This window comes from Kryptolebias marmoratus, linkage group LG17, assembly GCF_001649575.2.
Source record: "Kryptolebias marmoratus isolate JLee-2015 linkage group LG17, ASM164957v2, whole genome shotgun sequence".
NCBI classification, from domain to species: domain Eukaryota; kingdom Metazoa; phylum Chordata; class Actinopteri; order Cyprinodontiformes; family Rivulidae; genus Kryptolebias; species Kryptolebias marmoratus.
In genome coordinates this window covers 15,165,410-15,178,023 of record NC_051446.1, presented here as the reverse complement: position 1 = coordinate 15,178,023, position 12,614 = coordinate 15,165,410, and the positions used below count along the sequence as shown (strand labels likewise).

Genomic DNA, 12,614 nt, shown 5'->3' with positions numbered 1-12,614 from the left:
AAAAAAAAAAAACAAAACAGCAAAAGTGAACCATGGGCACAGATGTGACCGGTTAAAACTGCAAGACAAACAGAAGTTTGTGGCATTATCAAGCTTTATTTCCAAATATTGACTCTTAACAGGTTTACTCAAAAAAAAGATATGACACTGGAATGCATTGACACATGATACACAATTTTTGCAGTGAATAATTTCACAGTAACAGCTTAGGAAATCCTGAACATTGTTCAGTTTTGTTTTAATAATAAAATTTGATAGCTTAGCTTTTTGTACAAATATGGAGTTTTGGGTTAAACTAATGCATAGTCATCTGTAGTCTCAGCATCTTTGGGGGCTTACAGAGTGTGTCTGTCAAACAGGTATTCTCCCATGGACGCATTATCCCCAGACTGAGACAGGCGGGACAGGCTGCTGATGTAGTCACCCAGTTTCTTGATGGTGTCATGGCTGTCGACGAGAAAGTCCTCTTCAAGGAAGTTGCACAGCTAAAAAGAGAAAAGTAATTTTTAAAAACACTCCACACAAGTTCAGGTTTTACCACATCTTAAAATATCTGGACTTACATGTGGGTCCTTGTGGTTGTCAGCTCTGCGGTGCACATCAAGGACACATGTGTTCAAGGACTTCTGGTATTCCAGCGAAAAAGTCAGAGCATCCAGACCACCTTTCCAGTCCTCTTTACTTGGTTTCTAGAACAATAATTCACATTTAGAGCAACAATTTGCAATACATACCAGCGTTTACATAAAGGGCGTTTGAGACATACAGCAATATTCTGAAACAAAATACGGCCCCCTCTCCTGTTCTGATACTCCAGCAGCTTCTCCGCCTGTTCCTGCTCCTTCTCAGAGCGCTCCAGGAAAAAGCTGGAAAAGTGTGGCAACGCAACATCGTCCCTGTCAAAATACATGCCCTAAAAACATGAGGGGAAAGAGATTACACTGTAGAAAAGCAAGACAATGACTGCAGTACAAGACAATTACCCTTTATTTTTAGGTCTTACCAAGGCCAGGTAGGTGTAAGAAGCATTGAGCTTCAGATTGACGAGTTTGTTGATGTCTCCTTCAGTCTCTGCATGAAAGTTTTGTTTTACCACAGACTGCATCTCTGAAAGAAAGAAAGAAAACAAACAAAAAAAAAAGTGAAGACGCCAGTTTAATCTCCTAAAAGGCCACAAAAGTCAATATTTCTTACCTGTTCTCTGTAAAGCTACTTGATTAACAAACTATTTTGCTCCGTCTCGGTTTGAAGTCCGCTTGTGATAAAGCTCTGCTCTTATTTGTCTGGCAGCTTTAACACCAGAGATATTTAGGAGCTCAGTAACACCAGCCCAACTATCGTCATGTGTGAAGACGTGATAACAAGTTTAGGTCACAACTCAGTCTGGTAATTTGGGGGTTGGGATAAATATTAGCGCATTGTTAGCTGAAACTCGGCTAACACTGCATGCTTTGGGAACCATCTAGTAGTTTCATGCAGACAGGTAGCGTCATTAAAACGAACTTTTAAAAAGGTTTTTTGAAGCTGTATGCAACAAAAGATTAAACTCCTAAATTAGCTTGGCTAGCTCAGTAGCTAAATTACCAGTTAGCTGCGCCTTAATTTCAATTTACATACTGTGTAACACATTAACCCTGAATTTTAATTTACCCTGCAACGCTGACTGAAAATAACTTCACTCCTCTTTAAAAGCACAGGTACTTACTTGCTGACAGGCACTGTTCACACCAGACAAAACAACAACCCTACAAACGACCGCACTTCTTCTCCATTTAAAGGCTGATGTTAATCAGGCGCCACACTGGATCATTACTGCCCTCTACCGTCCGGCTTCTCTCTTGCAGGCGTCTCACACCCACCTGGACCATCAGACCAATTCATTAGCTGCCATTTTGTTTTAAAACAGAAAGACAAGCACAGGTGTGTTGATTAGGGCTTCATTTCACTTCTGCACCTGTGTGAACTGCAGGTCTTGTGCAAAAGAACATGCTTATAAGTGAAATGCATTCCATACCTATAAATGTTCAACCTATCAGTTAAAATGTATGTCATAAAATACGTCTATTTAAATAGTTGTTAAATAAGTTAATGAGAAGCTTTCCCCCCACAAAGTATGAAAACGGTAGCATTACACACATACATAAACATATACAAGTTTGTAAAGTATTATGACAATTTTAGAAGGTATGTATATTTTTGTATAATCTGGGTCACAACTCTTACATTTAAATACTCCATCTATTTATTTCATTCTATTCTTGTTTTGTGGTTAAGAAAGATGTGCAAATTTAAAAGTTCCTTCAGTTTTTTGAACAAAAAGACTCATTTTGTCACTTTCGAGCCTTGCCATTTATATATCCCGTTAAGGCTTAATAGAGGCATGTTATTTTGTTTTTTTTTTACTGGACTTTGATGGAATAGAACATCCTCCTCATGAGGCATTCACAATAAATAAGAATTAGGGTAATCCCAGACTCATTTATTTTCTTCCCAAAAAAGTAAGCTTTAGTATGCCATGATAATATATTTAAGCCTTTTAATCAGCTTCCTTTTATTTATTCCTCATTAGATTTTTTTTTAGGTAACTGGTTTATTTCCTCTTTTTACTTTGAGAAAGCAACTATAACCACCATTACAGATAAGTTGAGACTGGTGGGGAAGTAATATCAGTAGTGATTTAGAAAATAAAAGGTATTAAAAATGACAGCTTAGGTTAGTAAGTGCAATACCATCTAACTTAGACTGTGATTTTGTCCATTGGGTCCAGTGGAGCTGTGTTGCTCAATAACACAACAAAGATCGTCAATTTCTCCAACTAATAAGCTGTCACTGGCTTATTTTTTTTTGACTAAAACTAAAATTAAACCGTGAGCCAAGGAGAACAAATACCCAATTGATCCTCTCAGGTAGAGGTGAAGGGGAGCGTTCAACCATGATCTGAAACAGAAAGACAAAAGAGGAACTGAAAGGTAGCTGTAAACCCAAATTTATACCCTCTATCAACAAGTCTTTAAAAATAAAGATGAACAAAAACAACAGTGGCAGTGGTTGCAATAATCAGAACGTTCATATTGATGATGATAAGAACGATTCAGCCATCGTACAGAAACCCAACATAACCCTGCAACAATCCAAGACAAAAAAAAAAATCATATATCAAGAGACAAACCAACGCAATGCATTGATCTGATACACAGTATTTTTGTACCGAAATCTAATCTGTATAAAAATACAATATTCTGAAAAGCAAAAGAGCTTCTTCTAGTGAAAACAATATTGATTTAAGAAAAAAATAGTGTAGTAATTGTTAGTAAGGAGAAAACCTTTCTGCATATTTGAACGAAGAATTACAGATATTTAATACATATCCGCTGTTCTATGTTAAAAATGACCACTTAAATCTTTTAGAGACGTTAAACTTGTTTTTTCTTTGAAATGTAAGCATTACTAGTATTTTGAAAATCAAGACATTCTGACAAGAAAGAACATCTTTCTGACTAGGAGGAAAGGTATTGGTTTGATTGTGTTTCAGCAGTCTACCATAAGCAAAGAAGTGATTACAAATCCTACAAAATAATGTAAAAAATGTGCTAATGACTATAAACATAAATTTTTTTCCAGTTTTGTGAGCTGAACTTGAAATTACACAAAACTGCATGTTGCAAGTTTTGTGCCCAGATATGAAAAATGTATCATTAAATAGATAATTATGGTAAGATGGAATATAAAAATGATTTCTCTTAGAAGGGTCAATGTTTTAATAGTGGAGAACTCAGTCCTGTGAACCAAACCATGGACTAAACTCATCATTTAGGAAAGTTAGCGACAACAAAACGACGCCTAACCTAACATTAAGGTTACAGTGTACAGCATGCATGACACATAAGCCGTTTAGTTCATTTAGTTAGCAATTTTGCTTGTGAAAATACCTATACTTCATTTTGCCAGTACAGGTGTTTACTTTTTGACTTGTTTACACCTTTAGAACCAGCCTACTTATTTTCCTTTTAAAGTTTATGGCTGGTCTGATGCTACACTGGACCATTACTGCCCTCTGCTGTTTGTCGTCTGCTTTGAAGAGTGTATAGCCTACCTGCAATATCAGGCCTGTTTAATGGCTGACTTTTTAATTTAAAAGAATGAGACAAGCATGTGTATTTTATTTATTCACCTGTCCAAACCGATTGTTCTTCAGGACATCCTACAAGTGAAAAGCAGCCTCTATTCTGTTTTATTCAATTCTCAATTTTAAAATCATGTTGAAGATGAGAGCCACGCTTCCCACAAAGTATCTAAACATGAATGTTACACACAGACATACAAAAATTTGCAAACGTGGGCTATAATAGACTGTTTTAATACCTATGTTCAAATATTTCTTTTGTATAGTCTGGTTCCATAAAGATGTTCCATTTGTTTGTTCATTTTTACTCCTGCGTTCCAGGTTGAGTAAGGCATGCAGATTTAAAACAGTTCCTCTTCCCATGTCTGTAAACAAAAATGGCTCCTTTAGTCACTTTAGTCCCTCCTCACTCACGTTTTCCATTGAGACAGCCCACTTATAACCCTGATGATGTCTGAGTCATAGGAAAGTTTCTAATCTTTCTATTTTTGCAACCGAATTAGTTGGTTTTGCAACTGCAAAATGCAGAATGCAGTTGCAAAACCATGCAGGATGCTTGATGAATTCTGTGAAATGTATTTTAAACATAGTTTCTGTTAGGTTTCTGTCTTCAGCACACTTAGGTTTGCATGTTATTGGTCAACTGACTTTCTTATACCATTGTTAAATCTTCTTGAATTAACAACTATTGTGATAGATAGATAGATAGATAGATAGATAGATAGATGGATGGATGGATGGACGGACGGACGGACGGACGGACGGACGGACGGACGGACGGACGGACAGACAGACAGACAGACAGACAGACAGACAGACAGACAGACAGACAGACAGACAGACAGACAGACAGACAGATAGATAGATAGATAGATAGATAGATAGATAGATAGATAGATAGATAGATAAAACTTAGTTTTTGACAATTATAATTCTTGAAATTCCAGATAAAGCTACTTGTAAGACAAGATTCTTGACACATAATGGGTATCTATGGGTTAAAATAAGAGTTTTATGTCAAATATGATATTTAATTTGTAGTACCTTTGGAATTATTCAAATGCTACAACAAGATAACTATTATGAAGACACCAACCCAACCAAGCCCTCATAATAAACATAATAAAATACTGCAATTTAGTTTGAATGTTGAATAACTAGGCTTTGTAAGAAGAACACTAGTTATGCTCAGTATCAAGTATGCAAGGTCTTTATGGTTTTGTAAAAGAGTGATTACACTAGCTTCTCATTTATGAGTTTTACTTCCTTTTAACTTCCCCGAAATGAACAAGAATAAAAAACATGGTCTTTGACATCTAACTTTTATTGATCCTAACTCATAAAACCATACAATAAAGAGACTTGTGTTCTACCAGTCACATTTTTTTTTTTTGCACTTCCTTATGTGCCTTGACCACAATGAAGCCATAAATTTCACACCGCTCTGAAACAGGAAAAAAAAATCAACAGCAGCTTTAATCTTCTGTAAAATCACTGAGTGATTGTAATTGTGATTATGTTGTCATTATTATAATAATCATCTGAAAAATTTGTACTTTTAAATGATGAATATTAATATTTTGTGTTCATATAAGAGATGTAAAACCTGTCTACTTTTATTTACTTATAATAAAAGTTTACAGCTATAGTTACAAGCTTGAAACAGGCAGTTGCAGCAGATATAAAGCAATCAGCCCTAATAAACATTTAAAACAGGCAAATTTACTTGATCAATGTACCCTTGACAAGTGACACACTTCAGCCGTTAATAAGGAAGTAACAGGCGGGGCAAAGGTCTCTCTCTTCTTGTACAAGTCCAAAACGGTGAAGCAGTTGTTTTTTTAGTCACTGGGATTAAGAGAAGGGACCAGAGGTTATGAAAGGAGGACATGGTTAAGAATTAAAAGTCAACACCACTGGAATCACGTTAAAACGGTCTGTATCAGCCCTAGTTCGGGAATTTTTTTCTGTCAGTGGCGGTGCTGAAAACAGAAAGCTGTGGTTTATCTTCAGACAGCACAGACTCTACATGTTCCTAGTATGTGTCTAAGTTATTAATTAATAATAAATGATGAGGCATATATCCTTCAAGTCCACCTCAGACTTCATGTTGCTGAGCGTCGCCTTAAGTCTTCTTTTGGTAAGTTTTTTTTATCCTTTTTACTCTGATTGTGGTCAGATAGTGTAGCTGCATTTAAGAAGCTAGCCACGACAAAAAGAAACTATCTTGTCAAAACCACAGTGAATGATACTCATCACACTGAAGTTCAGACATCTGAAGTATACTTGCTGAAGTATCAGTGAAACACTGAAAAAACTATTGAACAAGCATAAAGATTACGGACTTTCTCAGATTATGAAATGTGATTTCATCTTTTATCTCATGGCTGCAGTTATCTATTTTTACTTGCTTCCTCAAAGAAACAAAAGCATAACTGAGCAAAGACTGGCTTTATAAGTGAGCGTTTTCTTCATTTTTTAAAATTTGTTTATTGCAGAGAAGATTATCTAGTTCAGAACACTTTTCTAATGTCTCATTACATTTATTCTACTAAAAAATGTATTGTGATTGTAGAAAATACAAATCATAAAGAATATTTTGTGTAATTACATTAAACAAACATCATCTCATTCAATGAAAGATATGTGCTTCTGTTTACAGCTGTACTGGTTGTGTCTATAAGGTCTTTTTTTGCAAGTGCTTAAGACTTCCTATATACTAAAATAATTTACTGACTCTAATTTGCATTTTACATTCTCTGAGGATTTCACAAGTTTCCTGCACATCCATGTCAAAATGCTTCAACGAGCTTTAACCAAGTGATTTAAGTTTTCACACTCATAAAGTAAAGTGCTGTTAAACCTTAAATTATAAGCTTTTTAAAATCTATTTGGTCAAATAATAATGAAATTGTTATGGGAAACTCAGAAACTGCATTAGGTTTTTTCCAACCGTGTAAAACTTAAAGCCTAATTGTCCCCTGACAGTGTAACACAATTTACAAGTAAACTTTTGAAAAAATGTCATTTTCTCTGTTCAGATGTTTATTCTGTGTTTAGCTTGTAACAGAATGCAACTCAGCATCAACATCAACACAGATGACAGTAGGGACGGATAGTACCTCACTGCCGTCAACAGCAACAACAACAACAACAACAACAACAGCAACAACAACAACAAAACCACGTTAGTGTGAACTGTTGTTTTTTTTTTGTCATTCCTACTAATGCAACCGTCAGTAATGTACTCTCAAACCTTTTTCTGTAATGATTCTGTCTCCTCTTTGTTTTATAGCTCCTGGCAATGTTGGAAATGTAACAGTTGTGACACAGAATGAAAGCAGTATAACTCTGCAGTGGGAAAAAGTTGATAACATTTTGACATATATACTGCTGAATATAAACGATGACAGGACTGAGAATGTCAGTGCCAGTTCTGAAGGTACATCAGTAACACATGTGGTCTCTGGTCTGGAAGCTGGGAAAAAATACAATTTCACTCTCTACACTGTGGAGGATGGACTCAACAGCAGTGGACGCAATATTACTGCTGTGACAGGTAGGTGATCTGTTAATGTTCATATATAGAAAGATGTGTTGACATTCCTGAAAATAGTCAACAACTGAAACAAATAAACTAAACGACAAATACAACACAAACAACAAAATTGATACAGTTTCACTGCTGTGACAAGTAGGTGAACTGTAGATGGTAATATGCAGAAAGATGTGTCGATATGACTTAAAATAGTAGCCAACTCTAAAAAAAGTACAACAAAAGACAATAAAGTTTTATTTTTTATTAGCTTTTTTTGACTTTGACACTGATATGACTGTCAATTACAGTTGTTGTTCTCAGATGAATTTTGCTCCTTGTTATATTTTTTAGCTCTGATAATGTTGAAAATGTAAAAGTTGTGGCACGGAATGAAAGCAATATACCTCTGCAGTGGAACAAAGTTAATAACATTTTGACATACAAACTGCAGTATAAAAACAGTGGCAATCTTGAGGATGTCAATGCTACTCTCGAAGCTACATCAGTAACATATGTGGTCCCTGGTCTGACAGCTGGGACACAGTACAGTTCTACTCTTTTCACTGTGTTCAGTAGAGTCAACCGCTTTTAATACAATTTTACTGCTGTAACAAGTAGGTGATCTATAGATGGTAATATGCAGAAAGATGTGTTGATTTCACACAAAATGGCAGCGCTGTTGTAAAAGCTGTTGCCTCACAGCAAGAAGGTTTCATGGTCACCTCCTGGACTTTCTGTGTGGAGTTTACATGTTCTCACCGTTCACCTGTGGGTTTTTCTGCAAGCACTCCAGTTTCCTCCCGCAAACCAAAAACATGCATATTAGGTTAATCGGTAAATCTAAATTGTCCCTAAGCGTGAGTGAGAACGTGAATGATTGTCTCTATGTGTCCCTGTGATGGACTTGCACCTGTCCGGGCTGTCCCCCCTCCTCTCAGACAGTGACTGCTGGAGGTAGGCACCAGCTTCCTGCAACTCAGAGAGGAAAAGAAAGTGAATGAATGGATAGTAACCAACTACATAAAAAGTACAACACACAAGAAAACAATGTTCTGTTTTGTTTATTGTTGTTTATTTTTACTTTGACACTAAAATGACTGTCTCCTATAACACTTGTTCTTAGATAACTGATTTTTTTCTTTTTAGCTCCAGATAATGTTGAAAATGTAACAGTTGTGGCACGGAGTGGAAGCAGTATAACTCTGCAGTGGAACAAAGTTAATAATATCTCCACATACAAACTGCAGCATGAAAACAATGGTCATACTGAATATGTCAATGTCACTCTCGAAGCTCCATCAGAAACATATGTGGTCTCTAATCTGACTGCTGGTACACAGTACAGTTTTACTCTTTTCACTGTATTCAGTGGAGTCAACAGCTCTGGATACAATTTTACTGCTGTGACAAGTAGGTGATCTGTAAATGGTAATTTGTAAAAAGATGTGTCGAAATGCTGCAAATAGCTTCAACAAAACTGTTTTTTTTGTCCTAAATGCCTGTCTTTTCCAAATAAATCCCAAGTTATTTTCTTAGATGACACTAGCTTTTTATTTTTTTTTTAGCTCCTGTTAATGTANACAACACAAACAACAAAATTGATACAGTTTCACTGCTGTGACAAGTAGGTGAACTGTAGATGGTAATATGCAGAAAGATGTGTCGATATGACTTAAAATAGTAGCCAACTCTAAAAAAAGTACAACAAAAGACAATAAAGTTTTATTTTTTATTAGCTTTTTTTGACTTTGACACTGATATGACTGTCAATTACAGTTGTTGTTCTCAGATGAATTTTGCTCCTTGTTATATTTTTTAGCTCTGATAATGTTGAAAATGTAAAAGTTGTGGCACGGAATGAAAGCAATATACCTCTGCAGTGGAACAAAGTTAATAACATTTTGACATACAAACTGCAGTATAAAAACAGTGGCAATCTTGAGGATGTCAATGCTACTCTCGAAGCTACATCAGTAACATATGTGGTCCCTGGTCTGACAGCTGGGACACAGTACAGTTCTACTCTTTTCACTGTGTTCAGTAGAGTCAACCGCTTTTAATACAATTTTACTGCTGTAACAAGTAGGTGATCTATAGATGGTAATATGCAGAAAGATGTGTTGATTTCACACAAAATGGCAGCGCTGTTGTAAAAGCTGTTGCCTCACAGCAAGAAGGTTTCATGGTCACCTCCTGGACTTTCTGTGTGGAGTTTACATGTTCTCACCGTTCACCTGTGGGTTTTTCTGCAAGCACTCCAGTTTCCTCCCGCAAACCAAAAACATGCATATTAGGTTAATCGGTAAATCTAAATTGTCCCTAAGCGTGAGTGAGAACGTGAATGATTGTCTCTATGTGTCCCTGTGATGGACTTGCACCTGTCCGGGCTGTCCCCCCTCCTCTCAGACAGTGACTGCTGGAGGTAGGCACCAGCTTCCTGCAACTCAGAGAGGAAAAGAAAGTGAATGAATGGATAGTAACCAACTACATAAAAAGTACAACACACAAGAAAACAATGTTCTGTTTTGTTTATTGTTGTTTATTTTTACTTTGACACTAAAATGACTGTCTCCTATAACACTTGTTCTTAGATAACTGATTTTTTTCTTTTTAGCTCCAGATAATGTTGAAAATGTAACAGTTGTGGCACGGAGTGGAAGCAGTATAACTCTGCAGTGGAACAAAGTTAATAATATCTCCACATACAAACTGCAGCATGAAAACAATGGTCATACTGAATATGTCAATGTCACAATCAAAGCCTCACCAGAAACATATGTGGTCTCTAATCTGACTGCTGGTACACAGTACAGTTTTACTCTTTTCACTGTATTCAGTGGAGTCAACAGCTCTGGATACAATTTTACTGCTGTGACAAGTAGGTGATCTGTAAATGGTAATTTGTAAAAAGATGTGTCGAAATGCTGCAAATAGCTTCAACAAAACTGTTTTTTTTGTCCTAAATGCCTGTCTTTTCCAAATAAATCCCAAGTTATTTTCTTAGATGACACTAGCTTTTTATTTTTTTTTTAGCTCCTGTTAATGTAAGAAAAGTAACAGTTGTGACACAGAATGAAAGCAGTATAACTCTGCAGTGGAACAAGGTTCAAGATATCTTAAAGTACAAACTGCAATATGAAGTCCATGGGAAGGTGATGAATGTCACTGTATCTGGAAATTTAACAGTGAAAACTGTAAAAACTGTGGTCTCTGATCTGACTGCTGGGAGAGAATACAATTTTACTGTTTTCACTGTGTTCAAAGGAGTCAACAGCTCTGGATACCCCTTTACTGCTGTGACAGGTAGATGATCTGGTAATGTTAAGATGTAAAATAATGTGTTGACATAACTGTAAAAAGTAACCAAGTGAAACTAGTTAATAACTGCATAACAAATACAACACAATTATAGATCTGAACAATGTTCAAAACAACTTCTTTGACAACAATATTTCCATATTTCGTTTATTTATTTTGTTTTTTGTCAACTGTTGTCTTTTTTACTTTGATACTGATTTGACTGTGACTGACAAATTGTTCTTAAGTCTTGGTCTAAAATGCTTCTGTCTCCTCTTTGTTTTTAGCTCCTTGTAATGTAGGAAATGTAACAGTTGTGACCCAGAATGAAAGCAGTATAACTCTGCAGTGGAACAAAGTTAATAATATCTCCACATACAAATTGCAGCATGAAAACAATGGTCATACTGAATATGTCAATGTCACTCTCAAAACTCTATCAGAAACATATGTGGTCTCTAATCTGACTGCTGGAACACAGTACAGTTTTATTCTTTTCACTGTTTTCAGTGGAGTCAACAGCTCTGGATACAATTTTACTGCTGTGACAAGTAGGTGATCTGGTAATGTTAGGATGTAAAAAAAATGTGTTGACAGTATTATAAAAAGTAACCAAGTGAAACTAGAAAATAACTGCATAACAAGTACAACACAATTGTAGTTTTCAACAATGTTAAAAAACAGCTTCTTTGACAACAATATTACCAATATTTTGTTTTTTTGTTGGTTTGTTTTTAATCAACCATGGTCTTTTTTTTTACATTGATACTGATTTGATCGTCAGCCACAAATTGTTCTTAAGTCTTGTTCTAAAATGCTTCTGTCTCCTTTTTGTTTTTTAGCTCCTGTTAATGTAGGAAACGTAACCGTTGTGACACGGAATGAAAGCAGTATAACTCTGCAGTGGGACAAGGTTGAAGATATCTTAAAATACAAACTGCAATATAAAGTCGATGGGAAGGTGATGAATGTCACTGTATCTGGAAATTTAGCAGTGGACACTGTGGAAACTGTGGTCTCTGGTCTGACTGCTGGGAGAGAATACAATTTTACTGTTTTCACTGTGTTTGAAGAAGTCAACAGCTCTGGATACCACCATCCTGATGTGACAGGTACATGATCTGGTAATGTTAGGATGTAAAAAAATGTGTTGACATAACTGTAAAAAGTAACCAAGTGAAACTAGTTAATAACTGCATAACAAATACAACACAAGTGTAGATTTGAACAATGTTCAAAACAACTTCTTTGACAACAATATTTCCATATTTCGTTTATTTATTTTGTTTTTTGTCAACTGTTGTCTTTTTTACTTCGATACTGATTTGACTGTGACTGACAAATTGTTCTTAAGTCTTGGTCTAAAATGCTTCTGTCTCCTCTTTGTTTTTAGCTCCTTGTAATGTAGGAAATGTAACAGTTGTGACCCAGAATGAAAGCAGTATAACTCTGCAGTGGAACAAAGTTAATAATATCTCCACATACAAATTGCAGCATGAAAACAATGGTCATACTGAATATGTCAATGTCACTCTCAAAACTCTATCAGAAACATATGTGGTCTCTAATCTGACTGCTGGAACACAGTACAGTTTTATTCTTTTCACTGTTTTCAGTGGAGTCAACAGCTCTGGATACAATTTTACTGCTGTGACA

General features: G+C 35.8%; 2 protein-coding genes across 6 annotated transcripts in view; one reads left to right on the top strand and one right to left on the bottom strand.

Annotated features, from left to right (window-relative positions):
• Positions 1-76: 76 nt before the first annotated feature.
• Positions 77-1,847, bottom strand: zgc:56095 (uncharacterized protein LOC406286 homolog). 2 transcript variants are annotated; one of them, XM_017418577.3, is made up of 5 exons: positions 1,706-1,847; positions 1,004-1,107; positions 767-913; positions 564-689; positions 77-485 (listed from the first exon to the last, which is right to left on the bottom strand). In XM_017418577.3, exons 2-5 carry the CDS (start codon positions 1,103-1,105, stop codon positions 336-338), a joined length of 525 nt encoding a protein of 174 aa, XP_017274066.1. In that variant the 5' UTR covers positions 1,106-1,107; positions 1,706-1,847; the 3' UTR covers positions 77-335. The 2 variants fall into 2 exon arrangements, with proteins under 2 accessions (XP_017274066.1, XP_017274067.1); XM_017418578.3 differs by lacking the exon at positions 1,706-1,847 and adding an exon at positions 1,195-1,334.
• A 4,072-nt stretch (positions 1,848-5,919) lies between these two features.
• The window catches only part of LOC108237239 (receptor-type tyrosine-protein phosphatase H), a 17,687-nt gene continuing 10,992 nt past the window's right edge, over positions 5,920-12,614 (top strand). The window contains exons 1-6 of one of the 4 annotated variants that reach the window (XM_037980847.1): positions 5,920-6,263; positions 7,184-7,310; positions 7,419-7,682; positions 10,695-10,964; positions 11,246-11,509; positions 11,801-12,070. In XM_037980847.1, the coding sequence (XP_037836775.1) occupies positions 6,192-6,263; positions 7,184-7,310; positions 7,419-7,682; positions 10,695-10,964; positions 11,246-11,509; positions 11,801-12,070 (1,267 nt within the window). In that variant the 5' untranslated portion in view covers positions 5,920-6,191. The remainder of the gene's footprint in view (positions 6,264-7,183; positions 7,311-7,418; positions 7,683-10,694; positions 10,965-11,245; positions 11,510-11,800; positions 12,071-12,614) is intronic. The other 3 variants (XM_037980846.1, XM_017418544.3, XM_025006436.2) reach the window with 3 other exon arrangements.